At 53.9% G+C, this 21,353-nt stretch overlaps 1 protein-coding gene across 1 annotated transcript in view; it reads left to right on the top strand.

The window, feature by feature from the left end:
* Window positions 1-13,655, top strand: part of ACACB (acetyl-CoA carboxylase beta) — a 44,412-nt gene extending 30,757 nt beyond the window's left edge. Inside the window, exons 41-52 of the mRNA XM_014940034.1 lie at window positions 6,848-6,958; window positions 9,476-9,619; window positions 9,726-9,846; window positions 10,004-10,100; window positions 10,294-10,390; window positions 10,707-10,842; window positions 11,165-11,342; window positions 11,605-11,717; window positions 12,068-12,222; window positions 12,477-12,647; window positions 13,104-13,240; window positions 13,369-13,655. Coding sequence (XP_014795520.1) covers window positions 6,848-6,958; window positions 9,476-9,619; window positions 9,726-9,846; window positions 10,004-10,100; window positions 10,294-10,390; window positions 10,707-10,842; window positions 11,165-11,342; window positions 11,605-11,717; window positions 12,068-12,222; window positions 12,477-12,647; window positions 13,104-13,240; window positions 13,369-13,495 — 1,587 coding nt within the window. The 3' untranslated portion in view covers window positions 13,496-13,655. The remainder of the gene's footprint in view (window positions 1-6,847; window positions 6,959-9,475; window positions 9,620-9,725; window positions 9,847-10,003; window positions 10,101-10,293; window positions 10,391-10,706; window positions 10,843-11,164; window positions 11,343-11,604; window positions 11,718-12,067; window positions 12,223-12,476; window positions 12,648-13,103; window positions 13,241-13,368) is intronic.
* Window positions 13,656-21,353: the final 7,698 nt, after the last annotated feature.

Genomic DNA, 21,353 nt, shown 5'->3' with positions numbered 1-21,353 from the left:
TTTTTCCACAGAGGGAACTTGGGTAGCTTTGGTGAGGAGGTCTGGTTGCAAGTGGCTTACTCTTAAAAATAGCCAAAAAAAGCAGTCAAAGCCTTGCTGCAGTATCAGTGCCTGTGTGGAGCAGACTGGGGGGGGTATACCCCATTGCTGCCAATCCCTGTCCCTGCTCCTCACCCCATTTGGAAGAGGATTGACATGTAGATCTGTGTCTGGGTCTGGTGGTGTCCTCATGGAGGGCTGGGTGTCCCATGGCACCCCAGCGGCCAGTCCTACACAACCCCACATTGAGGGACTCCTCTGGAACGTGCCTCCCCCATCCTGTGATGGAGTGGGGGGGAGGTCCCACTTCATCCTGCCCTGAATTTTGCTTTTCTCCCCCTAGAAACTGATCCTCTCAGAAACCACCATCTTTGACGTGCTTCCCATCTTCTTCTACCACACCAACCAGGTGGTGCGCATGGCAGCGCTCGAGGTGAGGGCTGGGGGGGCCACGGGGGCATGTGAGCTCTGAGGGGTGGCATGGATGTTTGTGGTGGCAGCAGGACAACGGTGGTACCTCCTGCTGTCCCCCTCCCAGGTGTACGTGCGACGTGGGTACATTGCCTACGAGCTGAACAGCCTGCAGCACCGGCAGCTCTCAGATGGTACCTGCCTGGTGGAGTTCCAGTTCATGCTGCCCTCCTCCCACCCAAACAGGTATGGGGGCCTCTCCTGCTCCCTGGGCATGGTCCTCTTTGCAAAGCTGTTGGGTTTGTATTGTCTTCTCCCCACAAAACATGAGGACCCTCAAAGGGAGCTGCCTGCCATGCTCTCCCTTTGCCAGTGGGCCAGGGCAGACCCTCTCCAAGTCAGGGTCCAATGTGGGACCTGCGTGGTCCCTGTTGGACCCGGGAGTGGTGCTTCCACCCATGGCTGATGGCTGCCTTGCTACCCCCTGCAGGATGTCCGTCCCCATCAGCATCTCCAATCCCGACCTGGCCCGGCACAGCACTGAGCTCTTCATGGACAGTGGCTTCTCTCCCCTGAGCCAGCGGATGGGAGCTATGGTGGCCTTTGACAAATTCGAGGACTTCACGAGGTGGGGGTGCAGGGACATGCCTGGTCGGTCATGTATGTGCCTTTTGGGTGCTGCTACAATCGTTAGAGAGCAAAAATGGGTGGAAGAGCCAAAGCTGGTGGCAGCTGGGCAGTGCTCACAGCAGCTCCTGTTCTTCCAGCAGACAGAGGTCAGGGCCAAGTGGTATTTTCAGTACAACAGTTACCTGGGGGGGACATGACATGTCATTTGGGGACATGTGGAACCTGGGGGGACCTTGTCTGGTGTGATTTAAGCATCTTTGTACGTTATCACTGTAGTGCTCAGAGCTGGGTTTTATGAGCTGTGTTTTTGCCGTGGTCTGGTGGAGCCCTGCCAAACTGGTGTGTGTCCCCATGCTGCTGTGCTGGTACCCATGTCACTGCCACAGCAGGTTCCTCACGCTGTCCCCTTGGGCATGGGGTAGGCACCATGTGCTGACTTGTCACCCCATCCTCACTGTTTGAGCAGGAACTTCGATGAAGTGATCTCGTGCTTTGCCGACCCACCTTCAGAGAGCACACTCTTCAGTGAGGCACGAGCCACCGTCTATGAGGAGGAGGATGCCAAGGTGGGCACAGTGCCATTGCTGTCCCCCTGGCTGGTGCTGGGATGGCAGTGGTGCTGCTGGTCAGGTTTGACTGGGTGGTTTTGTTGCCAGAATGTCCGTGAGGAGCCAATTCACATCCTCAACATCGCGCTCCGCTGGGCCGAACACATGGAGGATGAGAAGCTGGTGCCCATCTTCAGAGCCTTTGCCCAGTCCAAGGTCTGTTGCTGGGGCTGCACCCCCTTTTTGCACCATATCCCAAAGTGCTGCCTCATCCCAATGCAGCGCTTGCCAAAACCCTGCACCCTGTGTCAGCCAGTTGGGTTTTGTTTGCTCCCTCAGTGGAGATGTTTAAGCTCTTGTGACTGGTGGATCCTTGTGTTCCCATGTAGAAAACCATCCTCGTCGACTGTGGGCTCCGAAGAATCACATTTCTCATTGCCCAGCAGGTGAGTGCAGACTGAGCTGCCAATGGGCAGAGTGACTTTAGACACATTGTGCTTCCACCTCCCCAAAGCCTCTAGAAACGTCTATAAGTACCTCACAGACATAGCTTTGGGTGATGGATCTACTGTGCATCAGGAGCTGGGCATTAATTAATGAGGGATTCAATGAGTGATTAATTGCCTGCCTTATCCTTTACACTGCTAATGTCTCCAGTAATGTGTGGTTCCTGTGTGGCCACTCCATGGCTTTAAGTTGTCTTTAAAAGGCATTGATTACTCCCAGCTCTTTTCCCTTTGCGGGAGGAGGAAGCCTGCAAGGTTTTTTCTTTTTAATGAATTCACTGAAAATTGGAAAAATCCTCTGTGCGCCAGGATTATTCACACTGAGCTTTCTCTCCCGTTTGCTCTAGAGAGAATTCCCAAAGTTTTTCACCTTCAGAGCGAGGGACGAGGTAAGAGTTGAGGTAAAAGCAGGGTCTGGCTCACGCCGAGCCGGCCGGTGGCTGTCTCACCCCCTCCACACCTCCCCAGTTTGCAGAGGACCGCATCTACCGGCACCTGGAGCCGGCGCTGGCCTTCCAGCTGGAGCTGAGCCGCATGCGCAACTTCGACCTGACAGCCATCCCCTGTGCCAACCACAAGATGCACCTCTACCTGGGGGCTGCCAAAGTGCAGGCGGGCACCGAGGCCACTGATTACCGCTTCTTCATCCGCGCCATCGTTCGCCACTCGGACCTCATCACCAAGGCAAGGCGGCGTTGGGTCCCCCGGGTGTGCGGGCAGAGGTGGGTGCATTTTGGGTGCAGGACTTGCTCTGACATCCCCTGACCCACCCGCTGCACTGCAGGAGGCTTCCTTTGAGTACCTGCAGAACGAGGGTGAGCGGCTGCTCCTGGAGGCAATGGATGAGCTGGAGGTGGCCTTCAACAACACCACCGTCCGCACTGACTGCAACCACATCTTCCTCAACTTTGTCCCGACGGTTGTCATGGACCCCTCCAAGGTGTGTCTCTCAGTGTCCTGCTTCCCATCAGTGCAGTGCTGATCTGGGGATGGAGGCTGTGTCCTCCTCCGTGCTTGGTACTGCCATGTGGATGGGCTGGAACTGCCCACGCCAGCTGGCAGACCCAGTCCTGTCCAGTGCCCACCTGATCGTGGGTGGGGAATGGATTCAGCAGCCCCAGAGGCTCCTGAAGCTTAATTTCTGTGTCAGACCTCCAGTGTGGGCTGTTTGCTGGGGAGGTGCTGAGATTTCATGCTTTGCAATGAATTGGGACTTTTTGCACAGACTGGGACAAGTGGGCATTTTGCTGGAGGATGTGGGGGTGAGTGGCAGGTTCTTCCTCTGGGCACTGCGTGACCTGAGGGAGGGACACTATGTCTGTTGAGGGGGGTGTGGGACACCCTCTTTCCTTCTCTCCAGCGGAGAGTCTGGATGGCAGCACCAGCTCCTAAGGATGGATGGATGGAGAGAGGGAAGGGGCTTGACCAAAGCAAATCTGAAATAACTGTTTGAGGTGGAGATGCAATGGGGTCTTGGCATCATGCGCTTGAGGATGTGTCCCCAGGGCCACAGACCCATCCTGTGCTGTCCCCCACCCAGATCGAGGAGTCGGTGCGGTCCATGGTCATGCGCTACGGCAGTCGCCTCTGGAAGCTGCGGGTCCTGCAGGCTGAGGTGAAGATCAACATTCGCCTGACGCCCACTGCCACCGCCATCCCCATCCGCCTCTTCCTCACCAACGAGTCCGGCTACTACCTGGACATCAGCCTCTACAAGGAAGTGAGGGACCCCGGCACCGGCAGCGTGAGTAACCGCAGGCCGTGGCTGCAAACGGGAACCCAACCATGACTGCTTCAGCTGCTGTCAGCTCCAGCAAAGCTTTGGGGTGGTTTCTGCAAAAATCCACGTGCACCTGCAATTCTGGTCTGTCCCAGAGCCCCCAGGACTGACCCAATTTCACTCCCCTCTGCACTGCATTTGTTTGAGCACCTTGGGGTGACACTTTGCTCCAAAATTGTGCTGAGCTGGTGGGTGGTCGTGCAGTTTTTGGACTGGGAGGTGAAGATCAGTGTTAGGGTGTTACTGGTACTTACAGCACAGCAGTGTTGCACTCTCAGCAAAGAGTGGAAAATCATGGGGTTTGGTTCAATAGAGCCATGGGCATGAGCATCTTGGCCAGGCAAAGCTCAGCTGTGCTCCAGCCCTGTGGGGCTGTTGCACTTAGTGTTGTGCAGAAGACCCTGAGGGAAGGCAGCCAAGGCTCTGTCCTTCTCTCCAGATCATGTTCCAGTCCTATGGGGACAAGCAAGGACAGCAGCACGGGATGCTCATCAACACCCCCTACGTCACCAAAGACCTGCTTCAGGCCAAGCGGTTCCAGGCACAGACCTTGGGCACCACCTATGTGTATGACTTCCCCGAGATGATCAGGCAGGTGAGTCAAGCTGAGTAGAAAAAAGGCTCCAAATTTGCTTTTCTTCCCCACCCTCCCCAGTGTGCCCATCTGGGGAAAAAACTCCTCTCCCCTGAGCTGGCAAATGAGAAAAAGAAAAGAGCCCAAGCCCCGATGTTTTTCATTACTCTCTCCCCTGAGCTGGCAAATGAGAAAAAGAGCCCAAGCCCCAATGTTTTTCATTACAGGTGAGTCAAGCTGAGTAGAAAAAGGCTCCAAATTTGCTTTTCTTCCCCACCCTCCTCAGTATGCCCATCTGGGGAAAAAACTCCTCTCCCCTGAGCTGGCAAATGAGAAAAAGAGCCCAAGCCCCAATGTTTTTCATTACATTAAGCATTTCAAAATGGATTCTTAGCTCTTGCACGTTGCTGTGGAGGATGTGAGCCAGAAAGCCCTGTGCAGGGAGGTCTGCAGCAGGGTGGGAGGCTCTAATACAAAGTTTTACTCCCCCCAGCCTGCTGCAGGATTGTGGATCTGTGCTTGGAGATAGCCTTGGAGCTGCCACAACCCTGTGCTTTCAGCTCATTCTGTGCGCGGTGTCTCTGCAGGCTCTCTTCAAGCTATGGGGCTCCTCGGAGCAGTACCCTAAGGACGTCCTGACATACACTGAGCTGGTGCTGGACTCACAGGGACAGCTGGTGCAGATGAACAGGGTCCCTGGAGGGAACGAGGTAGGGAGGGATGACTTGGGAATGGGGTGAGAGAGCGGGGTGGGGGCAAACTGTGCTATGGCAAGTGGGAATGGCTGGTGGCTTCCCCAGTCTGGCTGTATTTAAAGCCCAAGGGATGCTCCTCAAGCAAGTGTTTTGTCTGACAGCTAATACAGTCTCCAGCTCTGACCCCATTTTTCTGGAAGAGCCCGCCCTGTGACCTTGTGCTGTTTTGGGGCAGGTGGGGATGGTTGCTTTCAAAATGAAGCTGAAGACCCCCGAGTATCCCAAAGGCCGGGAAATTGTGCTCATCTGCAACGACATCACACACAAGATTGGCTCCTTTGGGCCAGAGGAGGACCTGGTCTTCCTGCGGGCCTCGGAGCTGGCACGGGCTGAAGGCATCCCCCGCATCTACATCGCTGCCAACAGCGGCGCCCGCATCGGCTTTGCGGATGAGATAAAGCACATGTTCCAGGTGGCCTGGATAGACCCTGAGGACCCCTACAAGGTGTGTGGGCACCTCCCCTCCTGCCATCGCAGAAAACAACAGAGGATTTATTTGGGGAAGGAAGGACCAGAGCTAAACTGGGAGAGAAAACCGTGGTGGGGTCAATGCAGGGGGGTGAGACCCCACCAGCACCCAGTGCCACGGGGATGATTCCCTCCTCTTCCCCCAGCAGGGAGGAGACAAAGGTGTCAGTGCTGGCATGGCTGCTCTGTCCAGCCCTGGTCCCTGAGCTGCTGTTGATGTTGGGTTTGGAGAAGGGCCATGTCTCACATGAGCATGTGCACAGGGGGCTCTACAACTCATCCTCCTCCTCTTCAACTCGTTCTCCTCCTCTTTATTTCCAGGGGTTCAAGTACCTGTACCTGACTCCCCAGGACTACACAAGGATCAGTGCCATGAACTCGGTGCACTGTGAGCACGTGGAGGAAGGGGGCGAGTCCAGGTGAGCCCCACTGTTTCATGGGGCTCCAAGCTGCCCCGAGCCTTGCCCCGCGTTCCCATTGGGATGCAGCTCCCACATCCTGGCTCAGCATCCTGCCAGACACATTGCATAGCTGGCTGCTTCTCCCTGTCCTGCCTGCTCCACCGTGGCTCTGTCTTTCCTGCAGGTATCAGGACTACACAAGGATCAGTGCCATGAACTCGGTGCACTGTGAGCACGTGGAGGAAGGGGGCGAGTCCAGGTGAGCCCCACTGTTTCATGGGGCTCCAAGCTGCCCCGAGCCTTGCCCCACGTTCCCATTGGGATGCAGCTCCCACATCCTGGCTCAGCATCCTGCCAGACACATTGCATAGCTGGCTGCTTCTCCCTGTCCTGCCCACTCCACCATGGCTCTGTCTTTCCTGCAGGTACGTCCTCCTGGACATCATCGGGAAGGACAATGGATTTGGAGTGGAAAACCTGAGAGCTGCTGGTACCATCGCTGGGGAGTCCTCTCGAGCTTATGATGAAATAGTGACCATCAGCATGGTACAGCGCTGGGCCCTTCCCCTCCTCTGCTCCTCCCCTCTCTCCTGTTTGCTTTTAAGGTCACAAGATGCAACAAGGGACCTGGTGTAACTCCTGCGGAGCCAGGGAACACCATTCTTGTAGTGTTTGCAGACTGTGCTGGAGACCTGTCTCCCCAGTAACCCTGTGTGTCCTTGTGTGTGCATCCAGGTGACCTGTCGTGCCATCGGGATCGGTGCGTACCTGGTGAGGCTGGGCCAGCGTGTCATCCAGGTGGAGAACTCCCACATCATCCTCACCGGCGTCGCAGCTCTCAATAAGGTACTGTGCTTTGGCTGCATGTCCTCCCCCAGCATTGTCAAATTTGCTTTTCTTCCCCACCCTCCCCAGTGTGCCCATCTGGGGAAAAAACTCCTCTCCCCTGAGCTGGCAAATGAGAAAAAGAAAAGAGCCCAAGCCCCGATGTTTTTCATTACTTTAAGCATTTCAAAATGGATTCTTAGCTCTTGCACGTTGCTGTGGAGGATGTGAGCCAGAAAGCCCTGTGCAGGGAGGTCTGCAGCAGGGTGGGAGGCTCTAATACAAAGTTTTACTCCCCCCAAGTCCCAGCCTGCTGCGGGATTGTGGATCTGTGCTTGGAGATAGCCTTGGAGCTGCCACAACCCTGTGCTTTCAGCTCATTCTGTGCGCGGTGTCTCTGCAGGCTCTCTTCAAGCTATGGGGCTCCTCGGAGCAGTACCCTAAGGACGTCCTGACATACACTGAGCTGGTGCTGGACTCACAGGGACAGCTGGTGCAGATGAACAGGGTCCCTGGAGGGAATGAGGTAGCGGGGAATGACTTGGGAATGGGGTGAGAGAGCGGGGTGGGGGCAAACTGTGCTATGGCAAGTGGGAATGGCTGGTGGCTTCCCCAGTCTGGCTGTATTTAAAGCCCAGGGGATGCTCCTCAAGCAAGCATTTTGTCTGACAGCTAATACAGTCTCCAGCTCTGACCCCATTTTTCTGGAAGAGCCTGCCCTGTGACCTTGTGCTGTTTTGGGGCAGGTGGGGATGGTTGCTTTCAAAATGAAACTGAAGACCCCCGAGTATCCCAAAGGCCGGGAAATTGTGCTCATCTGCAACGACATCACACACAAGATTGGCTCCTTTGGGCCAGAGGAGGACCTGGTCTTCCTGCGGGCCTCGGAGCTGGCACGGGCTGAAGGCATCCCCCGCATCTACATCGCTGCCAACAGCGGCGCCCGCATCGGCTTTGCGGATGAGATAAAGCACATGTTCCAGGTGGCCTGGATAGACCCTGAGGACCCCTACAAGGTGTGTGGGCACCTCCCCTCCTGCCATCGCAGAAAACAACAGAGGATTTATTTGGGGAAGGAAGGACCAGAGCTAAACTGGGAGAGAAAACCGTGGTGGGGTCAATGCAGGGGGGTGAGACCCCACCAGCACCCAGTGCCACGGGGATGATTCCCTCCTCTTCCCCCAGCAGGGAGGAGACAAAGGTGTCAGTGCTGGCATGGCTGCTCTGTCCAGCCCTGGTCCCTGAGCTGCTGTTGATGCTGGGTTTGGAGAGGGGCCATGTCCCACATGAGCATGTGCACAGGGGGCTCTACAACTCATCCTCCTCCTCTTAAACTCATTCTCCTCTTTATTTCCAGGGGTTCAAGTACCTGTACCTGACTCCCCAGGACTACACAAGGATCAGTGCCATGAACTCGGTGCACTGTGAGCACGTGGAGGAAGGGGGCGAGTCCAGGTGAGCCCCACTGTTTCATGGGGCTCCAAGCTGCCCCGAGCCTTGCCCCACGTTCCCATTGGGATGCAGCTCCCACATCCTGGCTCAGCATCCTGCCAGACACATTGCATAGCTGGCTGCTTCTCCCTGTCCTGCCCACTCCACCATGGCTCTGTCTTTCCTGCAGGTACGTCCTCCTGGACATCATCGGGAAGGACAATGGATTTGGGGTGGAAAACCTGAGAGCTGCTGGTACCATCGCTGGGGAGTCCTCTCGAGCTTATGATGAAATAGTGACCATCAGCATGGTACAGCGCTGGGCCCTTCCCCTCCTCTGCTCCTCCCCTCTCTCCTATTTGCTTTTAAGGTCACAAGATGCAACAAGGGACCTGGTGTAACTCCTGCGGAGCCAGGGAACACCATGCTTCTAGTGTTTGCAGACTGTGCTGGAGACATATCTCCCCAGTAACCCTGTGTGTCCTTGTGTGTGCATCCAGGTGACCTGTCGTGCCATCGGGATTGGTGCCTACCTGGTGAGGCTGGGCCAACGTGTCATCCAGGTGGAGAACTCCCACATCATCCTCACTGGTGTTGCAGCTCTCAATAAGGTACTGTGCTTTGGCTGCGTGTCCTCCCCCAGCACTGTCCCCTCATGCCACTGCCTGTGTGGGCTCCTTATCTGTCCCCTGGGAAGAGGTGGCCGTTCCCTGTGTGTCCCTGGAAGTGCAGCTGGGTTTGTCTCAGTGGGAATTGAGAGAGTGCCACCAGCAGCTATTTGGTATTGCTTTAGGGGCCAGTTCATGGTGCATTGCTGCTGGGACAGGGTGGGATTGAGCTGTCATGGGCACTGTTCAGCTCTGGTCCTGGGGCAAGGCCCATCTCTGGGAAGAACCTCACTGGTTTGAGCTGATTTGAAACCTGCTTCCACTTGTCTAAATTGGGATCCCTTTGCTTTAACACTAACCTGGTAGGCAGAGGTGGGAATTCAGCCTCAAACCAGAGGCAACGTGCCTGTATGAGGTTTGACTTAACAAACAGAGTAAGGAGGAGCCTCTCCTGTGTGAGCAGAGACTGATCTGTGTTTCTGTTAATTGTCCTGAGTAGGTGCTGGGACGTGAGGTCTACACCTCCAATAACCAGCTGGGAGGTGTGCAGATCATGCACAACAACGGCGTTTCCCATGTCACCGTCCCGGATGACTTTGAGGGGGTCTACACCATCCTACAGTGGCTCTCCTACATACCCAAGGTAGGAAGGTGCTGCAGGATGATGGTGTGGGGTGCTGCAGGACGATGGTGTGGGGTGCTACCCCATATCTGGCTGGTGACCTGCCCTTTGGGGCTCTCCCTTGCAGGATAACAAGAGCCCGGTGCCCGTCACTGCCATAAGTGACCCCATTGAAAGAGAAATCGATTTTGTCCCTTCCAAAGTCCCCTACGACCCCAGGTGGATGCTGGCAGGGAGACCCCACCCAAGTAAGTGAGGGTGGCCTGAGACCTCTCCAGAAATGCTCGCAAATGTGTCTTGTAGCTGCAAACCCTCCATTCTGGTGCAGAAGGTGCTTTTTTGCTGTGAGTTGGTGCACAAGGAACCTTCAGTGCTCATTATTGTGCTTTTTCCTGTGCTCTGCAGCTCTCAAGGGGACCTGGCAGAGTGGTTTCTTCGACCAGGGCAGCTTCCTGGAGATCATGAGGCCGTGGGCTCAGACAGTTGTGGTTGGTAGAGCGAGGTACTGCCGGGAGCAGGGAGTGGAACCCCAGGGCAGAGAGTGATGGGGAGAGGTTGTTGCATGGGTCAAGCACACTCAAGCCCTGGCCATGGCACTGCTCTTGGCATGGTGATGGAGGAAACCTCTCTGGTGGGGCTGGGGTGAAACATGGAGGGGACCTGGCCTCTGCTGAGGTCACACTGCCTTACTGCAGGCTGGGAGGCCTCCCGGTGGGCGTCATCGCCGTTGAGACCCGCACCGTGGAGGTGACGATACCTGCAGACCCTGCCAACCCGGACTCGGAGGCAAAGGTGTGTGGGGAGACCTTAGTGCGGCTGAGTGGAAGCTGGGAGGGGGCTGGAGGAGAGAAATGGGGAAAAAACATATCCGAGGCAAAGGTGTGTGGGGAGACCTTAGTGCAGCTGGGAGGGGGCTAGAGGGGAGAAATGGGGAAAAAACATATCATTTGGCATGTCTTGATTTTCCTTAAAGACTGGTGAAATCAAGGGTGCTTGGTCAGTTTGTTTTCTTCCAGCTCTTGCACACCACGTGCTACCAACCTGCCAGCACGGTGTGCCAGGAAGCATTGGCACCAGTCTCAGCACTGCTGCTTGCCATCTTTTGCAGATCATCCAGCAGGCAGGGCAGGTCTGGTTTCCAGATTCTGCTTTTAAAACGGCCCAGGCCATTCGGGACTTCAACCGGGAGCATCTCCCACTGATGATCTTCGCCAACTGGCGAGGCTTCTCCAGTGGCATGAAAGGTACTTGCTCTTGGGGTGCCCAGATCCCCGTGCTGTGTCATACTGCCAGCACTCCTGCCACCTCACGGGGTCCTGGGATGACCCAACTTGCCAGGGTGCTGCCTGCCCCACTCCAGGATGTGGCATTGGGCTGGTGAGGTGATGGGGCATCACCAACACCATGGTTCCAGGGCTCGGTGGTTTCCTGCTGGGCTGGTTTTGGGGTGCTTGTTTGGTGTCTCTAATGGAGAAGGTGGCTTTGGGCAGTTGGGAGGAGGCAATGAGCAATAGCCTTGTCCACAGTGGTCGGGGCACCCAGCCACTGAGTCCCTTTGGCTTTCAGACATGTACGACCAAATGCTGAAGTTCGGTGCCTTCATTGTCGATAGCCTCCGGGATTTTAAGCAGCCTGTCCTGGTCTACATCCCACCGCACGCGGAGCTGCGGGGAGGCTCCTGGGTAGTCATCGACTCCACCATCAACCCCCTGCACGTGGAGCTCTACGCCGACAAGGAGAGCAGGTCAGTGTCCAAAATACATGTGCGTCTTCCTGCATCCAGCAAAGGCTGTGGGCAAGTAAAACATGGTCCTGGGGTTGAGGAGGCCTTTTCTGTAACCCGAATTAATGCACACTGGAGGAAACTGTAAGGAGTGGGTGGGGTAGACAAGAATCTCAGACTGGAAACAAAACCCTTTTAGGTTTTCTCTCTCCCTAATTCTTAAGAGAGAGAGTTGCCTGGACCTCTTGTCCCAAGTCCTTGCTTTACCAAGCTTTCATTCCAGGGGAGGCATTTTGGAGCCTGGAGGAACAGTGGAGATCAAGTTCAGAAAGAAAGATTTGGTGAAGACCATGAGAAGGATCGATACAGTCTATGCCAAGCTTGTTGAGCAGCTGGGTAAGGGAAGGGCATTTCAGTTTGTGGGCATTGGTTAGGGGTAAGTTAAAATGGGGAGGGTCAAACACTGGTGGCAACCACCAGGAAATCTTTTGGTGTTCCTCTGTGACAATTCTTTATGGCTTTTCTGATGGTGGAGCCTGCCAAGGGGATGTGGTGGTACTTTAAAACACCTGTATCTCCTGGGGGATCCATAAATGGTGCTGGACTTTTCTCCCATGCTTAGATATGAAGAATGGCAGTGGCTGTGCCAAATGAGATAGCACTAATGAGACAATACACAGCCATTCCAGAGCAGTGATCCATCAGAGGGGTGGTGGATGGGCTGCTCAGCACAGCGTGTCTCGCAGGGACCCCCGAGCTGTCCGAGCTGCAGCGCAGGGAGCTGGAGAAGCAGCTCAAGGCCCGTGAGGACCTTCTCCTGCCCATGTACTACCAGGTGGCCGTGCACTTCGCCGACCTGCACGACACCCCAGGCCGCATGCAGGAGAAAGGCGTCATCACGGTGAGCTGGGGCACTGGTGGTGGGAGGGGGCTCAGCGAAGAGGGGGTTGCAGTGACAGCATGAAGACAGGAGGCAAAGTCATCTCCTGAGGCTGGAGCCCGGTGTGCCATTCCTGCCCCAGGCCTGCTCTCTGCTCCAGCCCAGCAGAGCTGCCTTCAAACCTGCCAGCGTGAGCCGTGAGCGAGCAGTTGCTGCACATCACCTCCTCTTCTTTTGTGTGAAGGTGAACCTGGACTGTGTTCCTATTTCTGCAGGACATCCTGGAGTGGAAGAACGCCCGGTCCTTCCTCTACTGGCGGCTGCGCCGGCTGCTGCTGGAGGAGGTGGTGAAGGCAGAGGTCCTGAAGGCAAACAGTGAGCTGAGCCACATCCACATCCAGTCCATGCTGCGGCGCTGGTTCATGGAGACAGAAGGAGCCGCAAAGGTACCTCCAGCCCCAGCTTCCCGAGGTGTCCCTGCAGCTAGGGGGGTCCTAAGGGCTGTCACCTTGGTCTCCTGTTCCTCAGCTCTTTTGTTGGTGTCTCCCTGAGGGTTTAAACGATGGGGATCACCATTCTGCAGCCTGTGCCAGGGTGGGCAGCCATGCAGCCCTGAGCCTGGGGGCTGTCTCTTCAAATTGGGTGACCTCAGTTGGATGCTGATTTTCAGGGGTAGCAAGGTGACCACCAAATAAGCCTGGGGGCTGTCTCTTCAAATTGGGTGACCTCAGTTGGATGCTGATCTTCAGGGGTAGCAAGGTGACCCCTGAATAATGTTTTCTACCCTCAAATAGGGCTTTCCAGGGCAGACGTGAGACTTGGGGTCTTTGCATTTGAGCTGCTGTCAAATGCAAACACCGTGACACTCGCCTCACAAGGTTGCTCCTGTGCTTGCTCCCCAGGGCTACCTCTGGGACAACAACCAGGTGGTGGTGGAGTGGCTGGAGAAGCACATGCAAGAAGATGATGGCACCCAGTCAGCCATCCGGGAGAACATCAAGTACCTGAAGCGGGATTACATGCTCAAGCACATCCGGAGGTGAGTGGCTGCAGGAGACGGGATGCAAAGGGCAATGCTGTCCCCTGGCTGGGGACAGAGGGTGGTGGAGATGAGGCAGTTCTTGCTTTGTCCCCTGAGGCAGCTGCCCTCTCCCATCTACCTTGCAGCTTGGTCCAAGCCAACCCCGAGGTGGCCACGGACTGCGTCGTCCAGATGGTTCAGCACCTCACCCGTGCACAAAAGGCCCAGGTCGCCCGTCTCCTGTCGACGGTGGACAATGACAGCCCGTCTTGAGCCGGTGGCCGGTGGCCTGCAGGGCAATCGCCATGGGGCAGGATGGGAAGGAGGCCAGACCTCACCTCCCCACCTGGTTCATCAGCCCTCAAACTGAAGCCTTGGACCTTACTCATGTGCCTAAATAAAGGATGCCAGTCTTTGTATTTTAAGCCATGAAGATGGTGTCTCCATCAGTGCAAAGTTCCTTCTGGCACTGGGGGTGTTCGACCGAGGGGTGGCTTGGCAGAAGATAAACCTGTCCCAAGCCGAGTCTGGAGTCTGGACCTGGTGCGGTTGGTTTTAAAAAGAATTTAAAATCTTTTAATGTGTTTTAGTTGGCCTTAGTCTTTAAAACGAGCACCAGTGTCAGACGTGTCTCATGAGAGTGGATGGAGCTGGAAGTACAAACGGACTGGGCCAGGCACAGGGGAGCAGGACGAAGGAAGAGGTCCCTGTACAGCCGTGTTGGGGCTGACCAGGCACCAGCACAAGGAAATGTAAACCCTGCTTAAGAAGCAGTCTCAAACGGATGTTTTATAATAAACTCAGGAACTGTGAGGAGCAATTTGTCTCATCCTTCCCCTCGTTGGGGAGCGATCAGTACATGTGACTGTGAGTAGCTGATGGCCCAGAAAAGACGTCAGCGAGCCACGCTGGGAGCTGTTGCAGCAGGGACATCAACAAATCCACCACGGCTTGACTGACCCAACTGTTCCTCTCGCCCATCTCGTGTCCTTTCTGGCTCCTGCCACAGCTCCCTGGGGTGTTTTCAACCTGTGGCTCCTGCAGAAGATGGAGGGAGGACACAGCTCTGCTGCCCCAGCGACCTGCTTCCTCCGCTGACCCACAGGAGCCAGGGTGAGCTCTCCGTCTGCTCGGACCTGTACTTTGCTTCTCGGGTGGCCTTTAAGCAGCTTGGTTCATGGAGGAAAAACTTGAATCTTGTGCTTTCCAGTGCCTCTGGCTGTGCGGGTGCATCGTTCCACCAGCACAGGTTTGGCTTTGGCTCGCAAAGGTGGAGGAGATGGAAGGTGGGACACCTGGTTCAAGGTGAAACACCTGGTGTTACCGTGGTGTGGAGGTGTTGGACACCTCCTCAGTCATGCCCGGGCTGAGGAATCCCACCAGGTCTATGGGGAGGCCTCCCTGTCCTGGGGGTGGGGTTGGAAAGGGCCTGATGAGATGCTTGAAAGGTGTCACTGCACTTTGTCAGGGTTGGGGGGTGTCGACACTCACCCTACGGGAGCCAAACCACCGCCAATAAACGAGCACAGTTCTCGAGGAGGTTCTCCTGAGCTCTGTGTCCTTTGTCATTGTATAAATGTGGCAGATCTGAGCTGGGGATGGTCCCTCTGCCCCCGGCAGAGCAGCTCACAGCATCCCTCCCACCACCCCCTGTCCCTGCACCAGAGCTCTTCTGGCACCTTCAGCTGCGGAGATGCTCAGGAAGAGATTGACAGGATGGGAAAAGAGCTCACATGGTAATACCTGCAAACTCTCATCCTCTTGGAGGATCTGAGGTGGGGACAAAGCCTGGAGGTGGACATGGTGTAAGATGTTGAACCCTGGGCAAAGCTGCTCTTTTAGAGATAAGGCCTCATGGCCCTTCGCAGGTGGGAGCTCTGGGTGCTTTGTGAGATGTTTCACTCTTAGTGGTGCACCTAAGTCTTGGACCCAAGAGAAGATCCTGCTCCTCAGCACACTGGGGTCAAACACCTCTGAGCTGTGTCCCTTTGTCACCATCCCCAAGTTGTATAAAACAATTTCCTCACTGGGTTGGATTTCCAGGAGCAGACACTTCAGAATTAGTGTTTAATGGCAAACTGCTGACACCAGCATGGTTATAACGCAGCATGTCTAGAAGGAGCCAGGCTCAGTGCTAAGAAATATTTATTTAAAAAAAAAAAAAAGAGACAAAGACATCGTAGGTGACACCGGTCACAGCAAATGATCGTTAATCACATTTGTTCTTCAACAATAAATTATGACGTGGAGCATCATGTCCTTTTGGAAGAGGTCGCTGAGGACGTACCCACTGGAGGAGGAATGGGCACAGACATTTTCCAGCCCCTCGTCTTCACAACAGGGATTTTCAGCCAGCGTCCCGTGCCCCCCCGGTGTTCAGGAGATGGACTAAAGCTGGGGGGGCTTTTGGCCTCCATCCACCCCCTGGCCCCACTCTGAGTGGGAGAGAGGAGCCCGTGGATCCAGTACCAGGGACTGACAGAACTGGGAAATTAATTCCATTCACGCACAGGAACAGGACAAAACACGAGATATAAATATTACTTCATGGTCACAGAGGTATAAGTAGACTAAACGCTAAACTCCAACGTACAGTTTGCTTTTCATCTTTTCGGGTGTTTCATCACTTTTTGCAATGGATGTTACCAAGTGTAAAGCAGGGTTTGGAAATTTAAAAAAAACTACATTAGAATGGATTTTACTTGGTTAATTAGGAAAGAAAGACTATTTTGAATAGGTACGGTACAGTCACAATATTTGGTCTTTGAAAATTTTTTTAAAAAACCATGAGTTTCACAGTATCAAAAGTGCTTATTTCAAAGAAATGTAGTGTAACAACAGCGATTAAAATTGTTGCATTTTTGATTCTGAATAATTTAGTGAATGTAAAAGAGGTTACTGCAGCATTTTACAAAATTGAACAGTGCTCAGTTTACATAATTTCTTTTCTCTTCATAACAATAAATATAAATAAATTTACAAATAGTAATACTGCCCTAGCACAAGAACAGACAGAAGCACGATACACAAGACTATAAACAAATCTAATCTCTTTTTTTAAAAAAAAAATAATTCCTAAAAATAGGCATAACTCCTAAAATCCTCTAGCCAGTGATCAGTTTAACAATTCAGTAGTACCACTTCCTTCATGGTGGGGCAAGGACTTTGTTTTATACCTAGACAGGACAGTTGTCTGCTACAGGCTTGATTTTTTTCACTTTTAATAGTTTTGCTCCTTTTTGTCCTACCTCATAACAATAAGTTAACGATAGTTCCGTCAGAAAAGCGTCAGCGGCACAAGCGTCTCCAGAAACTTCGGATTTGGCAATTCAAGAAAACAGATGCACGTGGTGTGTGATGAACCATTTTGGACTCTGACTCTGAGCTGACCAGCCCGTGGACTCATCTTGGCTTCCATGTAGATGGTCACCAAACAGTGTCCCCATCTAAAGCTGGATCACAGCATCCATTGACTGGATTTACCTTCATGGGACCATTTTTTAGCTCAGCTACGTTCCAGTGGAAGTTCCTGCTGACTGATGCCGTCCAGGTCCTTCTGGAGAGCTCACCAATCCTGCAACATGAGTGTCCGTGCCCCTTCCTCAGTCTCGCCATGGATGAAAGAGGTTCCACTAGAAACAGTTGGACTTATTTTGGCATCACCTGCTGCATCCCAGTAGAAAGCCGAGGTGTCCCAAGCGTCTGCAGGAGGAGCTCTTCTCTTGCTGTTGGGTTGGATTTTAACGGTCGGGAGAAACCGGTCCCGGAGTCAGAGAGGTCCATGGAAGGGTGCAAAGCTCAGAGCAGAGGGATGGGTTTGTTGCCCTGGGGGTTCATGTACTGAGCTGCTGCCACGTTGTCCAGGGTGGTGTAGGTGGTGTAAAGGCCGGTGACCTGCAAGTCTGAGAAGGAGTGGTCGCTGCCGCTGGAGACGGGGGTGAGGCCGGGGGTGCCCAGGTCACAGTCTGAGAGGTGGAGTGGGGAGTTGCTGAAGGCACCCAGGGCATCGAGGCTGAAGCTCTCGTCTTTCATTTCCTCCCATATGTTACCTTTAAAAGAATAAATTCTGGTCACAGCAAACACATCCAACCCACCCGGGCACTGCGTGTGGGCCTCAGCCTGCAACTAAAGGGCTTTACCTGCTGGTCAGGACCAAGTGCTGCTTGTGGATGGTACCATTTGTGGTGCAAGGACAGTGAGGGTGTCTGTTTCCCCAAATCCCCTGGTTCCAGCAGGATTCCAGACCTTTCTAGGCCTCGTCTGTCTACCAGGTGCTAACCAGAACCCAGGGGCCATGCTCGGCATTGCCACGAGCTGGGGACACCACTTCCTACAGTCTCCTAAATAATGATTGATTTCTTCACCAAAAGGGTTGTCAAGTGTTGGAACAGGCTGCTCAGGGAGGTGGTGGGGTCACCATCCCTGGAGGTATTTAAAAGATGTGTAGATGTGGCACTTGGGGACATGGTTTAGTGATGGACTTGGCAGTGTTAGGTTTATGGTTTGACTTGATGGTCTAAAAGGTCTTTTCCAACCTAAATGATTTTATGATTCTAACTTCTCCTTTTACAGAAGGGGAAAACCAAGGCACGAGGAGAGCGATGGCTTCCCATGGGTAGAGAGATGTGGTGTCCTAGATCCAGCTACATGGACATCCCTGCTCACATCTGCTGTGGTGCCTGTGCTCGAGCCATGAAGGCAGTTTGGTGTCCCACCTAGCACAGGGCAGGAACGTGCTGAGGAAGGCCACCACCCAGCACAAGTCTTTAGCTCAGCTACATCCCACCCCAGAGCATCCTGCTGAGGACCTTGGTTGCACATTCAGTGACCACACGACCACATGAATCACCCCCTCCCCTCCCCCATCCCCTTTCTTCCCTACCTTGCAATGCAAAATCCATAATGCTGGGGTCAAGAGCATCCACCTCGGTGTTCATGTCCGCCGTCATGTTGAGGAAGTCGGGAGGGGCGCGTCCCAGGGGGTGGTGGGGCAGGGGGCTGTGGCTCATGTCGGGCAGAGTGTGGAGAGGAGGGGTTTGTGCGGGCGCGGGTGAGTCCGGGGCGATGCGAGCCTGGGTCTGGATCTGGTGGTGGTGCAGGGGGAGGGACTGCAGCGAGAGCGTCATGATGGGCTGAGGCTGCAGCTGGGAGATGGAGATGCGGCCCTGGGCCGCTGCCATGTGGGTCAGGGTGGGGACCTCGGGCTCTGCCTGTTTGCTGGGTCTCCTGCAGCTCTCGGGTCTGTCAGTGATCAGCTTGTCCAGCTCCTCTGCGCCAGCGACGCCCATTCCCGAGGAAGAAACAAGAAAGTTTAACCCACTTGTTCAAGGCAAAGCATTTAATAGAATCAGAGAATGGTTTGGGTTGGAAGGGACCTTAAAGACCACCCAGTGCCACCCCCCTGCCCTGGGCAGGGACACCTCCCACCAGACCAGGTTGCTCCAAGCCCCATCCAGCCTGGCCTTGAACCCCTCCAGGGATGGGGCAGCCACAGCTTCTCTGGGCAACCTGGGCCAGGCTCTCACCACCCTCACAGCAAAGAAGTTCTTCCTAAAAGTGAGCACAGCCACGTGCTTTTGCCACAGCTGTCCCCGTGCGAGATGCAGCAGAGAAGGGAGGCCTCAGCAGAGCACCAGTGTCAGACGTGTCTCATGAGAGTGGACGGAGCTGGAAGTACAAACGGACTGGGCCAGGCACAGGGGAGCAGGACGAAGGAAGAGGTCCCTGTACAGCCGTGTTGGGGCTGACCAGGCACCAGCACAAGGAAATGTAAACCCTGCTTAAGAAGCAGTCCCAAACTGATGTTTTATTATAAACTCAGGAACTGTGAGGAGCAATTTGTCTCATCCTTCCCCTCGTTGGGGAGCGATCAGTACATGTGACTGTGAGTAGCTGATGGCCCAGAAAAGACGTCAGCGAGCCACGCTGGGAGCTGTTGCAGCAGGGACATCAACAAATCCACCACGGCTTGACTGACCCAACTGTTCCTCTCGCCCATCTCGTGTCCTTTCTGGCTCCTGCCACAGCTCCCTGGGGTGTTTTCAACCTGTGGCTCCTGCAGAAGATGGAGGGAGGACACAGCTCTGCTGCCCCAGCGACCTGCTTCCTCCGCTGACCCACAGGAGCCAGGGTGAGCTCTCCGTCTGCTCAGACCTGTACTTTGCTTCTCGGGTGGCCTTTAAGCAGCTTGGTTCATGGAGGAAAAACTTGAATCTTGTGCTTTCCAGTGCCTCTGGCTGTGCGGGTGCATCGTTCCACCAGCACAGGTTTGGCTTTGGCTCGCAAAGGTGGAGGAGATGGAAGGTGGGACACCTGGTTCAAGGTGAAACACCTGGTGTTACCGTGGTGTGGAGGTGTTGGACACCTCCTCAGTCATGCCCGGGCTGAGGAATCCCACCAGGTCTATGGGGAGGCCTCCCTGTCCTGGGGGTGGGGTTGGAAAGGGCCTGATGAGATGCTTGAAAGGTGTCACTGCACTTTGTCAGGGTTGGGGGGTGTCGACACTCACCCTACGGGAGCCAAACCACCGCCAATAAACGAGCACAGTTCTCGAGGAGGTTCTCCTGAGCTCTGTGTCCTTTGTCATTGTATAAATGTGGCAGATCTGAGCTGGGGATGGTCCCTCTGCCCCCGGCAGAGCAGCTCACAGCATCCCTCCCACCACCCCCTGTCCCTGCACCAGAGCTCTTCTGGCACCTTCAGCTGTGGAGATGCTCAGGAAGAGATTGACAGGATGGGAAAAGAGCTCACATGGTAATACCTGCCAACTCTCATCCTCTTGGAGGGTTTGAGGTGGGGACAAAGCCTGGAGGTGGACATGGTGTAAGATGAACCCTGGGCAAAGCTGCTCTTTTAGAGGTAAGGCCTCATGGCCATTCGCAAGTGGGAGCTCTGGGTGCTTGGTGAGATGTTTCACTCTTAGTGGTGCACCTAAGTCTTGGACCCAAGAGAAGGTCCTGCTCCTCAGCACGCATGGACACCACGGCTGGGGTCAAACACCTCTGAGCTGTGTCCCTTTGTCACCATCCCCAAGTTGTATAAAACAATTTCCTCACTGGGTTGGATTTCCAGGAGCAGACACCTCGGAATTAGCGTTTAATGGCAAACTGCTGACACCGGCGTGGTTATAACACAGCACGTCCAGAAGGAGCCAGGCTTAGTGCTAAGAAATATTTATTTAAAAAAAAAAAAGAGACGAAGACATCGTAGGTGACACCGGTCACAGCAAATGATCGTTAATCACATTTGTTCTTCAACAATAAATTATGACGTGGAGCATCATGTCCTTTTGGAAGAGGTCGCTGAGGACGTACCCACTGGAGGAGGAATGGGCACAGACATTTTCCAGCCCCTCGTCTTCACAACAGGGATTTTCAGCCAGCGTCCCGTGCCCCCCCGGTGTTCAGGAGATGGACTAAAGCTGGGGGGGCTTTTGGCCTCCATCCACCCCCTGGCCCCACTCTGAGTGGGAGAGAGGAGCCCGTGGATCCAGTACCAGGGACTGACAGAACTGGGAAATTAATTCCATTCACGCACAGGAACAGGACAAAACACGAGATATAAATATTACTTCATGGTCACAGAGGTATAAGTAGACTAAACGCTAAACTCCAACGTACAGTTTGCTTTTCATCTTTTCGGGTGTTTCATCACTTTTTGCAATGGATGTTACCAAGTGTAAAGCAGGGTTTGGAAATTTAAAAAAAACTACATTAGAATGGATTTTACTTGGTTAATTAGGAAAGAAAGACTATTCGGAATGGGTACGGTACAGTCACAATATTTGGTCTTTGAAAATTTTTTTAAAAAACCATGAGTTTCACAGTATCAAAAGTGCTTATTTCAAAGAAATGTAGTGTAACAACAGCGATTAAAATTGTTGCATTTTTGATTCTGAATAATTTAGTGAATGTAAAAGAGGTTACTGCAGCATTTTACAAAATTGAACAGTGCTCAGTTTACATAATTTCTTTTCTCTTCATAACAATAAATATAAATAAATTTACAAATAGTAATACCGCCCTAGCACAAGAACAGACAGAAGCACGATACACAAGACTATAAACAAATCTAATCTCTTTTTTTAAAAAAAAAATAATTCCTAAAAATAGGCATAACTCCTAAAATCCTC

The sequence above is a fragment of the Calidris pugnax genome, unplaced genomic scaffold (genome assembly GCF_001431845.1).
Source record: "Calidris pugnax isolate Ruff unplaced genomic scaffold, ASM143184v1 scaffold106, whole genome shotgun sequence".
Taxonomy (NCBI): domain Eukaryota; kingdom Metazoa; phylum Chordata; class Aves; order Charadriiformes; family Scolopacidae; genus Calidris; species Calidris pugnax.
The sequence above is the reverse complement of the archived record's forward strand: the minus strand, read 5'-3'. Positions and strand labels throughout refer to the sequence as shown.